General features: G+C 31.3%; 1 protein-coding gene across 3 annotated transcripts in view; it reads right to left on the minus strand.

Annotated features, from left to right (window-relative positions):
- The window catches only part of LOC133557320 (regulator of G-protein signaling 9-like), an 80,406-nt gene that overhangs the window by 3,663 nt on the left and 59,294 nt on the right, over nt 1-17,449 (minus strand). For 2 of the 3 annotated variants that reach the window (XM_061907695.1, XM_061907694.1), the window contains exons 9-14: nt 9,873-9,935; nt 9,630-9,659; nt 9,501-9,562; nt 3,995-4,108; nt 1,246-1,361; nt 1,100-1,187 (exon numbers count right to left, since the gene is read on the minus strand). In XM_061907695.1, coding sequence (XP_061763679.1) covers nt 1,100-1,187; nt 1,246-1,361; nt 3,995-4,108; nt 9,501-9,562; nt 9,630-9,659; nt 9,873-9,935 — 473 coding nt within the window. The remainder of the gene's footprint in view (nt 1-1,099; nt 1,188-1,245; nt 1,362-3,994; nt 4,109-9,500; nt 9,563-9,629; nt 9,660-9,872; nt 9,936-17,449) is intronic. The other variant, XM_061907696.1, reaches the window with a different exon arrangement.

Consider the following 17,449-nt stretch of genomic DNA (forward strand, 5'->3'; position numbering starts at 1 on the left):
TGCTAGCAGACTAGTGAAATGCTAACACACAAGAGAAATGCTCACACACTGGAGAAATGATAACACACTAGTGAAATGCTAACACACTAGTGAAAGGCTAACACACTGGTGAAATGCTAACACACGGGTGAAATGCTAACACACTGGTGAAATGCTAACACACAAGCGAAATATTCACACACTAGTGTAATGCTAACACACTGGTGAAATGCTAGCAGACTACTGAAATGCTAACACACAAGAGAAATGCTCACACACTGGTGAAATGCTAGCAGACTAGTGAAATGCTAACATACAAGAGAAATGCTCACACACGGGTGAAATGCTAACACAATAGTAAAATGCTAACACACGGGTGAAATGCTACCAGACTAGTGAAATGCTAACACACAATAGAAATGCTCACACACTGGTGAAATGCTAGCAGACTAGTGAAATGCTAACACACAGGTGAAATGCTAACACACAAGCTAAATGTTCACATACTAGTGAAATGCTAACACACTGGTGAAATGCTAGCAGACCATTGAAATGCTAACACACAATAGAAATGCTAACACACGGGTGAAATACTAGCAGACTAGTGAAATGCTAACACACAAGAGAAATGCTCACACATTGGTGAAATGCTAACACACTAGTGAAATGCTAACACACTGGTGAAATGCTCACACACTGGTGAAATGCTAACACACAAAAGAAATATTCACACACTAGTGTAATGCTAACACACTGGTGAAATGCTAGCAGACTAGTGAAATGCTAACACACAAGCAAAATGCTCACACACTAGTGAAATGCTAACACACTCGTGGAATGCTAACACACTGGTGAAATGCAAACAGCTACCCATGAATAAAAAGAGTGTCACAAAGTATGGCGGACGCATCTATGTCGAAGCAAGAGAATAGGAGAACAGGTTGGACTACTAGAGCGCTTTAAGTCCACTTGAACCCAGACCTAAACCCCGATGATACACGCACACAATGGTCATCCCAGAAGAATGGAAGCTGTTCCAATGGCACAAAAAGTAACTTTCGTTCAACCCCTGCCCAGGACTCTACAACCAGCACACTCTACTTAAGACGGAGGACATTACTTGTAGATCTGTTCAGCTTTCTCCCTCATGGTGGCGGCTGTGCCCCACTTTAAATCCTCGCATCCTTCCCAGAACGCCAAGTTTTCGCCTGCGGAAGAAGCGTCCGTGATGAAAAGTGTCGCGACAATCAACTCCGGTCGCCTCACCGCTGAACTCCTTCTTCAGGAAGCGCTTGAAGTCCTCCCGGCCTCGCGGGTCCGAGAGGAGCTCGCCGAAGCTGAAGGTCCAGCGCTCCACGCGCATCTTGGTGGGCGTGTCCACGCTGTCACACACCAGGTGAGATAAGTCGGACTCAACCCAAAACCAGTATAGTTGGCATTTTGTGTAAATGGTGAAGAATCATGAACTTAGAATTTAATGGCAGCAACACATTGCAAAAAAGTTGTCACATGGGCATTTTTACCACTGTGTTGGCGTCGTCTTGCTGAAATAAGCAGGGGCGTCCATGATAACGTTGCTTGGATGGCAACATATGTTGCTCCAAAACCTGTATGTACCTTTTTAGTATTAATGGTGCCTTCACAGATGTGTAAGTTACCCATGCCTTGGCCACTAATACACCCCCATACCATCACAGATGCTGGCTTTTACACTTTGCACCTAGAACGATCCGGATGGTTCTTTTCCTCTTTGTTCCGGAGACCACAACGTCCAGAGTTTCCAAAAACAATTGGAAATGTGGACTCGTCAGACCACAGAACACTTTTCCACTTTGCATCAATCCATCTCAAATGTGCTCTGGCCCAGCAAAGCCGGCGGCGTTTCTGGGTGTTGTTGATAAATGGCTTTCACTTTGCGTAGTAGAGTTTTAAAGGCCTACTGAAACCCACCCCTACCGACCAGTCAGTCTGATAGTTTATATATCAATGATGAAATATTAACATTGCAACACATGCCAATACGGCCTTTTTAGTTTACTAAACTGCAATTTAAAATTTCGCGCAAAGTATCCTGTTGAAAACGTCGCGGAATGATGACGCGTGCGTGTGACGTCACGGATTGTAGCGGACATTTTGTTCCAGCCTGATTCCAGCTATAAGTCGTCTGCTTTAATCGCATAATTCCACAGTATTCTGGACTTATGTGTTGGAGAAACTTTTGCAATTTGTTCAATTAATAAGGAGACGTCAAAGAAGAAAGCTGTTGGTGGAAAGCGGTGTATTGCAGCCGACTGTAGCAACACAAACACAGCCGGTGTTTCCTTGTTTACATTCCCGAAAGCTGACGGTGAAGCTTTACTATGGAACAGAGCGGTCAAGCGAACATGGTTCTCTACCACATGTCAAACGGCAGGTTTCGGTGAGAAAATTGTAGCAATAAGTCGGCTCTTACCGTAGACATGAGCAGAGCTTGCGTCAATCCTCGTGCACCTGTCAAAGAGGCATCTGCCGGCTCTCTTGCCTCCTCCGACCGGCCGCCCCAGAACGTGCGTTGCTTCCACCGTGGAGGAAGGGGGAAAAAAGCTCAGCCCCGCCCGACCAGCTGCCTACGTGGCTTCCCTCAGAGACACAGGCGGTCACCACACCTGTGGCCACACCCTTCCGACTTTCAGGTAGGACTATATAATCTAGATAAAACACTAGTAACACAACAAGCAGATAAGGGATTTTCCAGAATTATCCTAGTAAATGTGCCTAATAACATCTGCCCTTGCCTTTTTTTTTTTCTCTCTAGTCCTTCACTCTCACTTTCCTCATCCACGAATCTTTCATCCTCGCTCAAATTAATGGGGGAAATCGTTGCTTTCTCGGTCCGAATCGCTCTCGCTGCTGGTGGCCATGATTGTAAACAATGTTCAGATGTGACGAGCTCCACAACCTGTGATGTCACGCATACATCATCCGCTACTTACGGTACAAGCAAAGGTTTTTTATTAGCGACCAAAAGTTGCGGACTTTATCGTGGATGTTCTCTACTAAATCCTTTCATCAAAAATATGGCGATATCGCGAAATGAAGTGAATTATATTTATATAGCGCTTTTCTCTAGTGACTCAAAGCGCTTTACATAGTGAAACCCAATATCTATGTTACAATTAAATCAGTGTGGGTTCCACTGGGAGCAGGTAGGTAAAGTGTCTTGCTTATGGACACAACGGCAGTGACTAGGAGGATCGAACCTGGATCCCTCAAGTTGCTGGCACAACCACTCTACCAACCGCGCTATGATCAAGTATGACACATAGAATGGACCTGCTATCCCTTCATTTCAGTAGGCCTTTAACTTGCACTTCGAGATGTAGCGATGAACTGTAGTTACCGACAGTGGTTTTCTGAAGTGTTCCCGAGCCCGTGTGGTGATATCCTTTACACACGGACGTCGCTTTTTGATGCAGTACCGCCTGACTACTATCCGTAACATCATCGCTTACGTGCAGTGATTTTCTCTATAGCCTCTGAATCTTTTTATGATATTACCGAGTGTAAATTCCTTGCCATAGCTTGTTGAAAAATATTGTTTCTAACCTGCGGGACAATTCTCTCACGCATTTGTTGACAAAGTGGCGACCCTCGCCCCCGTCCTTCTTTGTGACTGATCGAGCATTTCATGGAAGCTGCTTTTATACCCAATCCTGGCACCCACCTGTTCCAGTCAAACACTTATGTTCCAAATAAGTGTTTGATGAGCATTCCTCAATTTTTGTCAGTCTTTTTTGCCACTTGTGCCAGCTTTTTTTGAAACATGTTGCAGGCATGAAATTCCAAATGAGATAATACTTGCAAAGTTTTCCAGTGTGAATGTTCAATATCTTGTATTTGCAGTCTATTCGATTGAATATAAGTTGAAAAGGTTTTGCAAATCATTGTATTTTGTTTTTATTTACCATTTACACAACGTGACAACTTGACTGGTTTTGGGGTTTTTAATCATGTGACTGGTTTGCAAGGTGCTTACTTGGGCATGTTCAGGGTCCAGTAGGTGACGTCATCGGTGAGCCAGGGGTTGCTGGGTAGACACTTGGACAGGAAGGGGTCGTGGCTTTTGTAGGTGGCGCAGTATTTCACCAACCTGCAAGCGGGGGGGGGGGGGGGGGGTCATGTTTTGTTTAGTGGATTGCATGGAGTTTGATTTATGTCTTTGTTAGGAAAGTTTTTTTTTGCACTCCAAATTTTTTTTTTTTTTTTTTTTTTTTTACATCAACTTATGCTGACTGTTTCATTGAATCCAATTTGTGAGGAAAATTTTCGTTTCGAAAAAAAAATCTGTCTGTTGAAATATTTTTGCGTTAAAATCAATTGTGTAAAATTTCGGTGTTTAATCATTCAGTTTGTAAAAATTCAATGTCAACAAAAATCTGTGCGAAAAAAATGTAAGTAAAAAATAATGCAGAAAAAAATCAGTGTATGAAAATTCTGTGTAAAAACTTTTGTGTATAAAAATTAAGACAACAAAAGTGTGTGGAAGAATTCAGTGTAAAAAAATTGGTGCAAAAAAATTCAGTGCAAAAAAAAATTTCTGCACTCATTTTTTTTACACTGAATTTTTTTACATTGAATTTGTTCACACTGTGAAGTGAATTATATTTAAAAAAGTGCTTTCACATACTAAAACCCAATATCTTAGTTACATTTAAACCAGTGTGGGGGTGTCAAGTGCCTTGCCCAAGGACACAGCGGCAGTGACTAGGATGGCGGAAGCGGGGATCGAATTAGGATCCTTCAAGTTGCTGGCATAACCACTCTACCAACAGAGCTATACCGCCCGACACTGAATCTTTCAACACTTAATTTTTTTTTACACTGAATTTCAATACGTTGAATTTTTTTTCATTTTATTTCTTTACACTGAATCTTTCGACACTTCATTTTTTACAATGATTTTTAATACATTGATTTTTTTCCACACTAAATTTTTTTTACACTGAATCTTTCAACACTTATTTTTTTTACATTGAATTTTAATACACTGAATTTTTTTACATTTGAATTTTTAACAGTGAATCTTTCGACACTTAATTGATTTCCACTGAACCTTTTGAAACTTTATTTTTTCACACTGAATTTTAATACACTGATTTTTTTTTTTACATTGAATTTTTTCACACCGAATCTTTCGACACTTAATTTTTTTACACTGAATTTCAATACAATTATTTTTTTTTACACAAAATTTTTTGACACTGAATCTTTCTACACTTATTTTTTTTTACTCTGAATCTTTCAACACTGAATTTTTTACATTGATTTTTTTTTTTGCATTTAGTTATTTTTTTTACATTGAATTTTTTCACACTTAATTGTTCTACACTGAATCCTTAAACTTTTTTTACACTGAATTTTAATACACTGATATTTTTTTACATTCATTTTTTTTTTCATTCTTTTACATTGAATTTTAAAACACAGATTTTTTTTTTTACTCTGAATTTTTTTTTACATTTTTTCCACACTTAATCTTTCGACACTTAATTATTTTTACATTTAATTTTAATACACTGAATTGTTTACATTGAATTTTTTCACACATAATTGTTTCACACTGAATCTTTTGACACTTATTTTTTTTTATACTGAAGTTTAATACACTGATGTTTTTTTACATTGATTTTTTTTTACATTTTATTTTTGACACTTATTTTTTTTTACACTGAATTTTAATACACATATATTTTTTTTTACACTGAATTTTTTTACATTTAATTTTTTCACTCTGAATCTTTTGACACTTAATTTCTTTGCACTGATTTTTTTTTACATTTAATTTTTTCACATTGAATCTTTCGACACTACATTTTTTTACACTGAATCTTTCAACACTTAATTTTTTTACATTGAATTTTAATACACTGATTTTTTTTACATTTGAATCTTTAACAGTGAATCTTTCGACACTTAATTCTTTTCCACTGAATCTTTTGAAACTTAATTTTTTCACACTGAATTTTAATACACTGATTTTATTTTACATTGGATTTTTTTACACCGAATCTTTCAACACTTAATTTTTTTTATACTGAATCTTTCGACACTTGATTTTTTTACACTGAATTTCAATACAATTATTTTTTTTTACACTAAAGTTTTTGACACTGAATCTTTCTACACTTTTTTTTTTTACTCTGAATCTTTCAACACTGAATTTTTTACATTTAATTAATTTTTTTACACTGAATCTTTCAACACTTCATTTTTTTACAGTGAACTTTTTTACATAGCATTTTTTCACACTTAATTGTTCTACACTGAATCTTCCAACTTTTCTTACACTGAATTTTAATACACTGATATTTTTTTACATTCATTTTTTTTTTTTTTTATTCTTTTACACTGAATTTTAATACACAGATTTTTTTTTTTACCCTGATTTTTTTTATTTTTTCCACACTGAATCTTTCGACACTTAATTTTTTTAGACTGAATCTTTCGACACTTGATTATTTTTTACATTTAATTTTAATACACTGAATTGTTTACATTGAATTTTTTCACACATAATTGTTTCACACTGAATCTTTTGACACTTATTTTTTTACACTGAATTTTAATACACTGATGTTTTTTTACATTGATTTTTTTTTCACATTTTATTTTTAATACACTGATTTTTTTTTACACTGAATTTTAATACACAGATATTTTTTTTAAACTGAATTTTTTTACATTTCATTTTTTCACTCTGAATCTTTTGACACTTAATTTCTTTGCACTGATTTTTTTTTACATTTAATTTTTTCACATTGAATCTTTCGACATTACATTTTTTTATACTGAATCTTTCGACACTTGATTTTTTTACGCTGAATTTCAATACAATTATTTTTTTTTACACTAAAGTTTTTGACACTGAATCTTTCTACACTTTTTTTTTTACTCTAAATCTTTCAACACTGAATTTTTTACATTGATTTTTTTTTACATTTAATTAATTTTTTTACACTGAATCTTTCAACACTTAATTTGTTTTACAGTGAACTTTTTTTACATTTAATTTTTTCACACTTAATTGTTCTACACTGAATCTTTAAACTTTTTTTACATTGAATTTTAATACACTGATATTTTTTTACATTAAATTTTTTTTTCATTCTTTTACACTGAATTTTAAAACACAGATTATTTTTTTTTACCCTGATTTTTTTTTTACATTTTTTCCACACTGAATCTTTTGACACTTGATTATTTTTTACATTTAATTTTAATTAACTGAATTGTTTACATTGAATTTTTTCACACATAATTGTTTCACACTGAATCTTTTTACACTTTTTTTTACACTGAATTTTAATACACTGATGTTTTTTTACACTGATTTTTTTTTTACATTTTATTTTTGTACACTGAATTTTAATACAGTGATTTTTTTTACACTGAATTTTAATACACTGATATTTTTTTTACACTGAATTTTTTTACATTTAATTTTTTCACTCTGAATCTTTTGACACTTAATCTCTTTGCACTGATTTTTTTTTACATTTAATTTTTTCACATTGAATCTTTTGACACTTATTTTTTTACACTGAATCTTTCAAGACTTCATTTTTTTACATTGAATTTTAATACACTGAATTTTTTTACATTTACATTTTTAGCAGTGAATCTTTCGACATTTAATTGTTTTCCACTGAATTTCAATACAATAATTTTTTTTACACTAAATTTTTTTACACTGAATCTTTCTACACTTGTTTTTTTTACTCTGAATCTTTCAACACTGAATTTTTTACATTGATTTTTTTTTTGCATTTAATTATTTTTTTTACACTGAATCTTTCAATACTTAATTTTTTTTACAGTGAACTTTTTTTACATTGAATTTTTTCACACTTAATTGTTCTACACTGAATCCTTAAACTTTTTTTACACTGAATTTTAATACACTGATATTTTTTTACATTCCTTTTTTTTCATTCTTTTACATTGAATTTTAAAACACTGATTTTTTTTTTTACTCTGAGTTTTTTTTTTACATTTTTTCCACACTTAATTTTTCGACATGTAATTATTTTTACATTTAATTTTAATACACTGAATTCTTTACATTGAATTTTTTCACACATAATTGTTTCACACTGAATCTTTTGACACTTATTTTTTTTATACTGAAGTTTAATACACTGATGTTTTTTTACATAGATTTTTTTTTACATTTTATTTTTAATACACTGATTTTTTTTACACTGAATTTTAATACACAGATATTTTTTTTTACACAGATATTTTTTTACATTTAATTTTTTCACTCTGAATCTTTTGACACTTAATTTCTTTGCACTGATTTTTTTTTACATTGAATTTTTTCACATTGAATCTTTTGACACTACATTTTTTTACACTGAATCTTTCAAGACTTAATTTTTTTACATTGAATTTTAATACACTGAATTTTTTTACATTTACATTTTTAACAGTGAATCTTTCGACACTTAATTGTTTTCCACTGAATCCTTTGAAACTTTATTTTTTCACACTGAATTTTAATACACTGATTTTTTTTTACATTGTATTTTTTTACACCGAATCTTTCGAACACTTAATTTTTTTATACTGAATCTTTCGACACTTAATTTTTTTTACACTGAATTTCAATACACTTATTTTTTTACTCTGAATCTTTCAACACTGAATTTTTTACATTGATTTTTTTTTTGCATTTAATTATTTTTTTTACACCGAATCTTTCAACACTTAATTTTTTCACAGTGAACTTTTTTACATTTAATTTTTTCACACTTAATTGTTCTACACTGAATCTTTCAAAAATTTTTATACTGAATTTTAATACACAAATTTTTTTTATACCCTGAATTTTTTTTTACATTTTTTCCACACTGAATCTTTCGACACTTAATTTTTTTACACTGAACCTTTTGACACTTGATTTTTTTTTACATTAAATTTTAATTAACTGAATTGTTTACATTGAATTTTATCACACTTAATTGTTTCACACTGAATCTTTTGACACTTATTTTTTTTTACACTGAATTTTAATACACTGATGTTTTTTTTTTACGCTAAATCTTTTTACATTTAATTTTTTCACTCTGAATCTTTTGAAACTTAATTTCTTTCCACTGATTTTTTTTTTACATTTAATTTTTCACATGGAATCTTTCGACACAAAATTTTTTTACGCTGAATCTTTCAACACTTAATTTTTTTTTTACACAAACTTTAATACACATATTTTTTTACACAAAATTTTAGGCACTGAATTTTAAAACACTGCATTTGGACAAAAAAATTTGGCTTACATGTTTTTATTCAATGAAATTGTTAGCATAATTAGATATTAAATTCAAATAATTTGCAAAATAAATTATAAAAAATGGTTAAATAAATTCAGTATCAAATAAAAAGCTTCTGTGATAAAGACACAAATACTGTTCTTTATATTCATGTTTGGTCAACATTATGCTGCCCCCTGGTGGCTAGGAGTGTAAAAGCTGACAACTTACGCGCCGATGGAGACGGACGACTTGACTCTGGGCCGCATGATGGACTGCTGGGTAAAGATCATCTATGCGGGAAGAGCAGCAGCTGAGAAATAAACACAAACGAGGACTAAAAGGAAGCTGGATCCTCACCATTCTCTCGTAGTAGTCGGGCGTTTTGGCCTGCAAGGAGGACAAACAAAGATAGGATGAGAGGCCAGAAGTCCCACTCTGAGGGATTTAGAGTGTACATATTGACATGCCAGCCGCCGCGTTAAAGAAAGAGAAAAAGTCTGCGGAAGAAAAAGAAGACAGGAGAAAAAAGAAAGTGTATTAAAAGAAAGAAGGGAAGAAAAGTGAGCATTTTATTGTCCGGCAAGACCACTCACCTGTTACCAGGTCTGCGTTGGAGTCTACTCGGCGATCCAGTCCGTAGTCCATGGCGCTCACCGTGCCCGGCTGCACACGCAACAGCGTCACCGTTCAGAAAGGACATATAGAGGATCTTTGACCAGCTTTTTTTAACCTTAAACATTGTTTTTTTTTAAACAGAGCACCATTGTCATATAAAGGATCTTTGACAAGTGTAATGAAAAACAACAAAAATAGTCATGTTTTTTGGGGGTTTTTTTTACAGTAAGTCAGTTTTTATAGTCAAATAGACAATCTTTGGCAAGCCTTTTTTGCAGTACTTCTTCCTTAAAACCAGCAGGACTTCTGTAATTTAGTGGATCTTTGACCAGCTTTTTTTAACCTTAAACATTGTTTTTTTTTTAAACAGAGCACTATTGTCATATAAAGGATCTTTGACAAGTGAAATGAAAAACAACAAAAATAGTAATATATATATATATATATTTTTTTACAGTAAGTCAGTTTTTATAGACAAATAGACAATCTTTGGCAAGCCTTTTTTGCAGTACTTCTTCCTTAAAACCAGCAGGACTTCTGTAATTTAGTGGATCTTTGACCAGCTTTTTTTAACCTTAAACATTGTTTTTTTAAACAGAGCACTATTGTCATATAAAGGATCTTTGACAAGTGAAATGAAAAACAACAAAAATAGTAATATATATATATTTCCTTACAGTAAGTCAGTTTTTAATAGTCAAATAGACAATCTTTGGGAAGCCTTTTTTGCAGTACTTCTTCCTTAAAACCAGCAGGACTTCTGTAATTTAGTGGATCTTTGACCAGCTTTTTTTAACCTTAAACATTGTTTTTTTTAAACAGAGCACTATTGTCATATAAAGGATCTTTGACAATTGTAATGAAAAACAACAAAAATAGTAATGTTTTTTTTTTGTTTTTTTTTACAGTAAGTCAGTTTTTATAGTCAAATAGACAATCTTTGGCAAGCCTTTTTTGCAGTACTTCTTCCTTAAAACCAGCAGGACTTCTGTAATTTAGTGGATCTTTGACCAGCTTTTTTTAACCTTAAACATTGTTTTTTTAAACAGAGCACTATTGTCATATAAAGGATCTTTGACAAGTGAAATGAAAAACAACAAAAATAGTAATATATATATATTTCCTTACAGTAAGTCAGTTTTTAATAGTCAAATAGACAATCTTTGGGAAGCCTTTTTTGCAGTACTTCTTCCTTAAAACCAGCAGGACTTCTGGAATTTAGTGGATCTTTGACCAGCTTTTTTTAACCTTAAACATTGTTTTTTTTTAACAGAGCACTATTGTCATATAAAGGATCTTTGACAATTGTAATGAAAAACAACAAAAATAGTAATGTTTTTTTTGTTTTTTTTTACAGTAAGTCAGTTTTTATAGTCAAATAGACAATCTTTGGCAAGCCTTTTTTGCAGTACTTCTTCCTTAAAACCAGCAGGACTTCTGTAATTTAGTGGATCTTTGACCAGCTTTTTTTAACCTTAAACATTGTTTTTTTAAACAGAGTACCATTGTAATATAAAGGATCTTTGACAAGTGAAATGAAAAACAACAAAAATAGTAATATATTTTTTTCTTTTTACAGTAAGTCAGTTTTTAATAGTCAAATAGACAATCTTTAGCAAGCCTTTTTTGCAGTACTTCTTCCTTAAAACCAGCAGGACTTCTGTAATTTAGTGGATCTTTGACCAGCTTTTTTTAACCTTAAACATTGTTTTTTTTAAACAGAGCACTATTGTGATATAAAGGATCTTTGACAAGTGAAATGAAAAACAACAAAAATAGTAATATATATATATATTTTTTACAGTAAGTCAGTTTTTATAGTCAAATAGACAATCTTTGGGAAACCTTTTTTGCAGTACTTCTTCCTTAAAACCAGCAGGACTTCTGTAATTTAGTGGATCTTTGACCAGCTTTTTTTAACCTTAAACATTGTTTTTTTTAAACAGAGCACTATTGTCATATAAAGGATCTTTGACAAGTGAAATGAAAAACAACAAAAATAGTAATATGTATATATATATTTTTTTTTACAGTAAGTCAGTTTTTAATAGTCAAATAGACAATCTTTGGCAAGCCTTTTTTGCAGTACTTCTTCCTTAAAACCAGCAGGACTTCTGTAATTTAGTGGATCTTTGACCAGCTTTTTTTAACCTTAAACATTGTTTTTTTTAAACAGACCACCATTGTCATATAAAGGATCTTTGACAATTGTAATGAAAAACAACAAAAATAGTCATGTTTTTTTTTTTTTTTTTTTTTTTACAGTAAGTCAGTTTTAATAGTCAAATAGACAATCTTTGGCAAGCCTTTTTTGCAGTACTTCTTCCTTAAAACCAGCAGGACTTCTGTAATTTAGTGGATCTTTGACCAGCTTTTTTTAACCTTAAACATTGTTTTTTTTTAACAGAGCACTATTGTCATATAAAGGATCTTTGACAATTGTAATGAAAAAAGACAAAAATAGTAATGTTTTTTGGGGTTTTTTTAAAGTAAGTCAGTTTTTATAGTCAAATAGACATTCTTTGGCAAGCCTTTTTTGCAGTACTTCTTCCTTAAAACCAGCAGGACTTCTGTAATTTAGTGGATCTTTGACCAGCTTTTTTTAACCTTAAACATTGTTTTTTTAAACAGAGCACTATTGTCATATAAAGGATCTTTGACAAGTGAAATGAAAAACAACAAAAATAGTAATATATATATATTTCCTTACAGTAAGTCAGTTTTTAATAGTCAAATAGACAATCTTTGGGAAGCCTTTTTTGCAGTACTTCTTCCTTAAAACCAGCAGGACTTCTGTAATTTAGTGGATCTTTGACCAGCTTTTTTTAACCTTAAACATTGTTTTTTTTAAACAGAGCACTATTGTCATATAAAGGATCTTTGACAATTGTAATGAAAAACAACAAAAATAGTAATGTTTTTTTTTGTTTTTTTTACAGTAAGTCAGTTTTTATAGTCAAATAGACAATCTTTGGCAAGCCTTTTTTGCAGTACTTCTTCCTTAAAACCAGCAGGACTTCTGTAATTTAGTGGATCTTTGACCAGCTTTTTTTAACCTTAAACATTGGCTTTTTTTTCAACAGAGCACCATTGTCATATAAAGGATCTTTGACAATTGTAATGAAAAACTACAAAAATAGTAATGTTTTTTTTTTGTTTTTTTTTACAGTAAGTCAGTTTTAATAGTCAAATAGACAATCTTTGGCAAGCCTTTTTTGCAGTACTTCTTCCTTAAAACCAGCAGGACTTCTGTAATTTAGTGGATCTTTGACCAGCTTTTTTTAACCTTAAACATTGTTTTTTTAAACAGAGTACCATTGTAATATAAAGGATCTTTGACAAGTGAAATGAAAAACAACAAAAATAGTAATATATTTTTTTCTTTTTACAGTAAGTCAGTTTTTAATAGTCAAATAGACAATCTTTAGCAAGCCTTTTTTGCAGTACTTCTTCCTTAAAACCAGCAGGACTTCTGTAATTTAGTGGATCTTTGACCAGCTTTTTTTAACCTTAAACATTGTTTTTTTTAAACAGAGCACTATTGTCATATAAAGGATCTTTGACAAGTGAAATGAAAAACAACAAAAATAGTAATATATATATATATTTTTTACAGTAAGTCAGTTTTTATAGTCAAATAGACAATCTTTGGGAAACCTTTTTTGCAGTACTTCTTCCTTAAAACCAGCAGGACTTCTGTAATTTAGTGGATCTTTGACCAGCTTTTTTTAACCTTAAACATTGTTTTTTTAAACAGAGCACTATTGTCATATAAAGGATCTTTGACAAGTGAAATGAAAAACAACAAAAATAGTAATATATATATATTTCCTTACAGTAAGTCAGTTTTTAATAGTCAAATAGACAATCTTTGGGAAGCCTTTTTTGCAGTACTTCTTCCTTAAAACCAGCAGGACTTCTGTAATTTAGTGGATCTTTGACCAGCTTTTTTTAACCTTAAACATTGGCTTTTTTTTCAACAGAGCACCATTGTCATATAAAGGATCTTTGACAATTGTAATGAAAAACTACAAAAATAGTAATGTTTTTTTTTTTGTTTTTTTTTACAGTAAGTCAGTTTTTAATAGTCAAATAGACAATCTTTGGCAAGCCTTTTTTGCAGTACTTCTTCCTTAAAACCAGCAGGACTTCTGTAATTTAGTGGATCTTTGACCAGCTTTTTGTAACCTTTAACATTGTTTTTTTTAAACAGAGCACCATTGTCATATAAAGGATCTTTGACAATTGTAATGAAAAACAACAAAAATAGTCATGTTTTTTTTTTTTTTTTTTTTTTTACAGTAAGTCAGTTTTTATAGTCCAATAGACAATCTTTGGCAAGCCTTTTTTGCAGTACTTCTTCCTTAAAACCAGCAGGACTTCTGTAATTTTGTGGATCTTTGACCAGCTTTTTTTAACCTTAAACATTGTTTTTTTAAACAGAGCACTATTGTCATATAAAGGATCTTTGACAAGTGAAATGAAAAACAACAAAAATAGTAATATATATATATATTTTTTTTACAGTAAGTCAGTTTTTATAGTCAAATAGACAATCTTTGGCAAGCCTTTTTTGCAGTACTTCTTCCTTAAAACCAGCAGGACTTCTGTAATTTAGTGGATCTTTGACCAGCTTTTTGTAACCTTTAACATTGTTTTTTTTAAACAGAGCACCATTGTCATATAAAGGATCTTTGACAATTGTAATGAAAAACAACAAAAATAGTAATGTTTTTTTTGTTTTTTTTACAGTAAGTCAGTTTTTATAGTCCAATAGACAATCTTTGGCAAGCCTTTTTTGCAGTACTTCTTCCTTAAAACCAGCAGGACTTCTGTAATTTTGTGGATCTTTGACCAGCTTTTTTTAACCTTAAACATTGTTTTTTTAAACAGAGCACTATTGTCATATAAAGGATCTTTGACAAGTGAAATGAAAAACAACAAAAATAGTAATATATATATATATTTTTTTTACAGTAAGTCAGTTTTTATAGTCAAATAGACAATCTTTGGCAAGCCTTTTTTGCAGTACTTCTTCCTTAAAACCAGCAGGACTTCCGTAATTTAGTGGATCTTTGACCAGCTTTTTTTAACCTTAAACATTGTTTTTTTTAAACAGAGCACTATTGTCATATAAAGGATCTTTGACAATTGTAATGAAAAACAACAAAAATAGTAATGTTTTTTTTTGTTTTTTTTACAGTAAGTCAGTTTTTATAGTCAAATAGACAATCTTTGGCAAGCCTTTTTTGCAGTACTTCTTCCTTAAAACCAGCAGGACTTCTGTAATTTAGTGGATCTTTGACCAGCTTTTTGTAACCTTTAACATTGTTTTTTTTAAACAGAGCACCATTGTCATATAAAGGATCTTTGACAATTGTAATGAAAAACAACAAAAATAGTCATGTTTTTTTTTTTTTTTTTTTTTTTACAGTAAGTCAGTTTTTATAGTCCAATAGACAATCTTTGGCAAGCCTTTTTTGCAGTACTTCTTCCTTAAAACCAGCAGGACTTCTGTAATTTTGTGGATCTTTGACCAGCTTTTTTTAACCTTAAACATTGTTTTTTTAAACAGAGCACTATTGTCATATAAAGGATCTTTGACAAGTGAAATGAAAAACAACAAAAATAGTAATATATATATATTTTTTTTTTACAGTAAGTCAGTTTTTATAGTCAAATAGACAATCTTTGGCAAGCCTTTTTTGCAGTACTTCTTCCTTAAAACCAGCAGGACTTCTGTAATTTAGTGGATCTTTGACCAGCTTTTTGTAACCTTTAACATTGTTTTTTTTAAACAGAGCACCATTGTCATATAAAGGATCTTTGACAATTGTAATGAAAAACAACAAAAATAGTAATGTTTTTTTTGTTTTTTTTACAGTAAGTCAGTTTTTATAGTCCAATAGACAATCTTTGGCAAGCCTTTTTTGCAGTACTTCTTCCTTAAAACCAGCAGGACTTCTGTAATTTTGTGGATCTTTGACCAGCTTTTTTTAACCTTAAACATTGTTTTTTTAAACAGAGCACTATTGTCATATAAAGGATCTTTGACAAGTGAAATGAAAAACAACAAAAATAGTAATATATATATATATTTTTTTTACAGTAAGTCAGTTTTTATAGTCAAATAGACAATCTTTGGCAAGCCTTTTTTGCAGTACTTCTTCCTTAAAACCAGCAGGACTTCTGTAATTTAGTGGATCTTTGACCAGCTTTTTTTCACCTTAAACATTGTTTTTTTTAAACAGAGCACTATTGTCATATAAAGGATCTTTGACAAGTGAAATGAAAAACAACAAAAATAGTAATATATATATATTTCCTTACAGTAAGTCAGTTTTTAATAGTCAAATAGACAATCTTTAGCAAGCCTTTTTTGCAGTACTTCTTCCTTAAAACCAGCAGGACTTCTGTAATTTAGTGGATCTTTGACCAGCTTTTTTTAACCTTAAACATTGTTTTTTTTAAACAGAGCACTATTGTCATATAAAGGATCTTTGACAAGTGAAATGAAAAACAACAAAAATAGTAATATATATATATATTTTTTACAGTAAGTCAGTTTTTATAGTCAAATAGACAATCTTTGGGAAACCTTTTTTGCAGTACTTCTTCCTTAAAACCAGCAGGACTTCTGTAATTTAGTGGATCTTTGACCAGCTTTTTTTAACCTTAAACATTGTTTTTTTAAACAGAGCACTATTGTCATATAAAGGATCTTTGACAAGTGAAATGAAAAACAACAAAAATAGTAATATATATATATTTCCTTACAGTAAGTCAGTTTTTAATAGTCAAATAGACAATCTTTGGGAAGCCTTTTTTGCAGTACTTCTTCCTTAAAACCAGCAGGACTTCTGTAATTTAGTGGATCTTTGACCAGCTTTTTTTAACCTTAAACATTGGCTTTTTTTTCAACAGAGCACCATTGTCATATAAAGGATCTTTGACAATTGTAATGAAAAACTACAAAAATAGTAATGTTTTTTTTTTGTTTTTTTTTACAGTAAGTCAGTTTTTAATAGTCAAATAGACAATCTTTGGCAAGCCTTTTTTGCAGTACTTCTTCCTTAAAACCAGCAGGACTTCTGTAATTTAGTGGATCTTTGACCAGCTTTTTGTAACCTTTAACATTGTTTTTTTTAAACAGAGCACCATTGTCATATAAAGGATCTTTGACAATTGTAATGAAAAACAACAAAAATAGTCATGTTTTTTTTTTTTTTTTTTTTTTTACAGTAAGTCAGTTTTTATAGTCCAATAGACAATCTTTGGCAAGCCTTTTTTGCAGTACTTCTTCCTTAAAACCAGCAGGACTTCTGTAATTTTGTGGATCTTTGACCAGCTTTTTTTAACCTTAAACATTGTTTTTTTAAACAGAGCACTATTGTCATATAAAGGATCTTTGACAAGTGAAATGAAAAACAACAAAAATAGTAATATATATATATATTTTTTTTACAGTAAGTCAGTTTTTATAGTCAAATAGACAATCTTTGGCAAGCCTTTTTTGCAGTACTTCTTCCTTAAAACCAGCAGGACTTCTGTAATTTAGTGGA

The sequence above is a fragment of the Nerophis ophidion genome, linkage group LG08 (genome assembly GCF_033978795.1).
Source record: "Nerophis ophidion isolate RoL-2023_Sa linkage group LG08, RoL_Noph_v1.0, whole genome shotgun sequence".
NCBI classification, from domain to species: domain Eukaryota; kingdom Metazoa; phylum Chordata; class Actinopteri; order Syngnathiformes; family Syngnathidae; genus Nerophis; species Nerophis ophidion.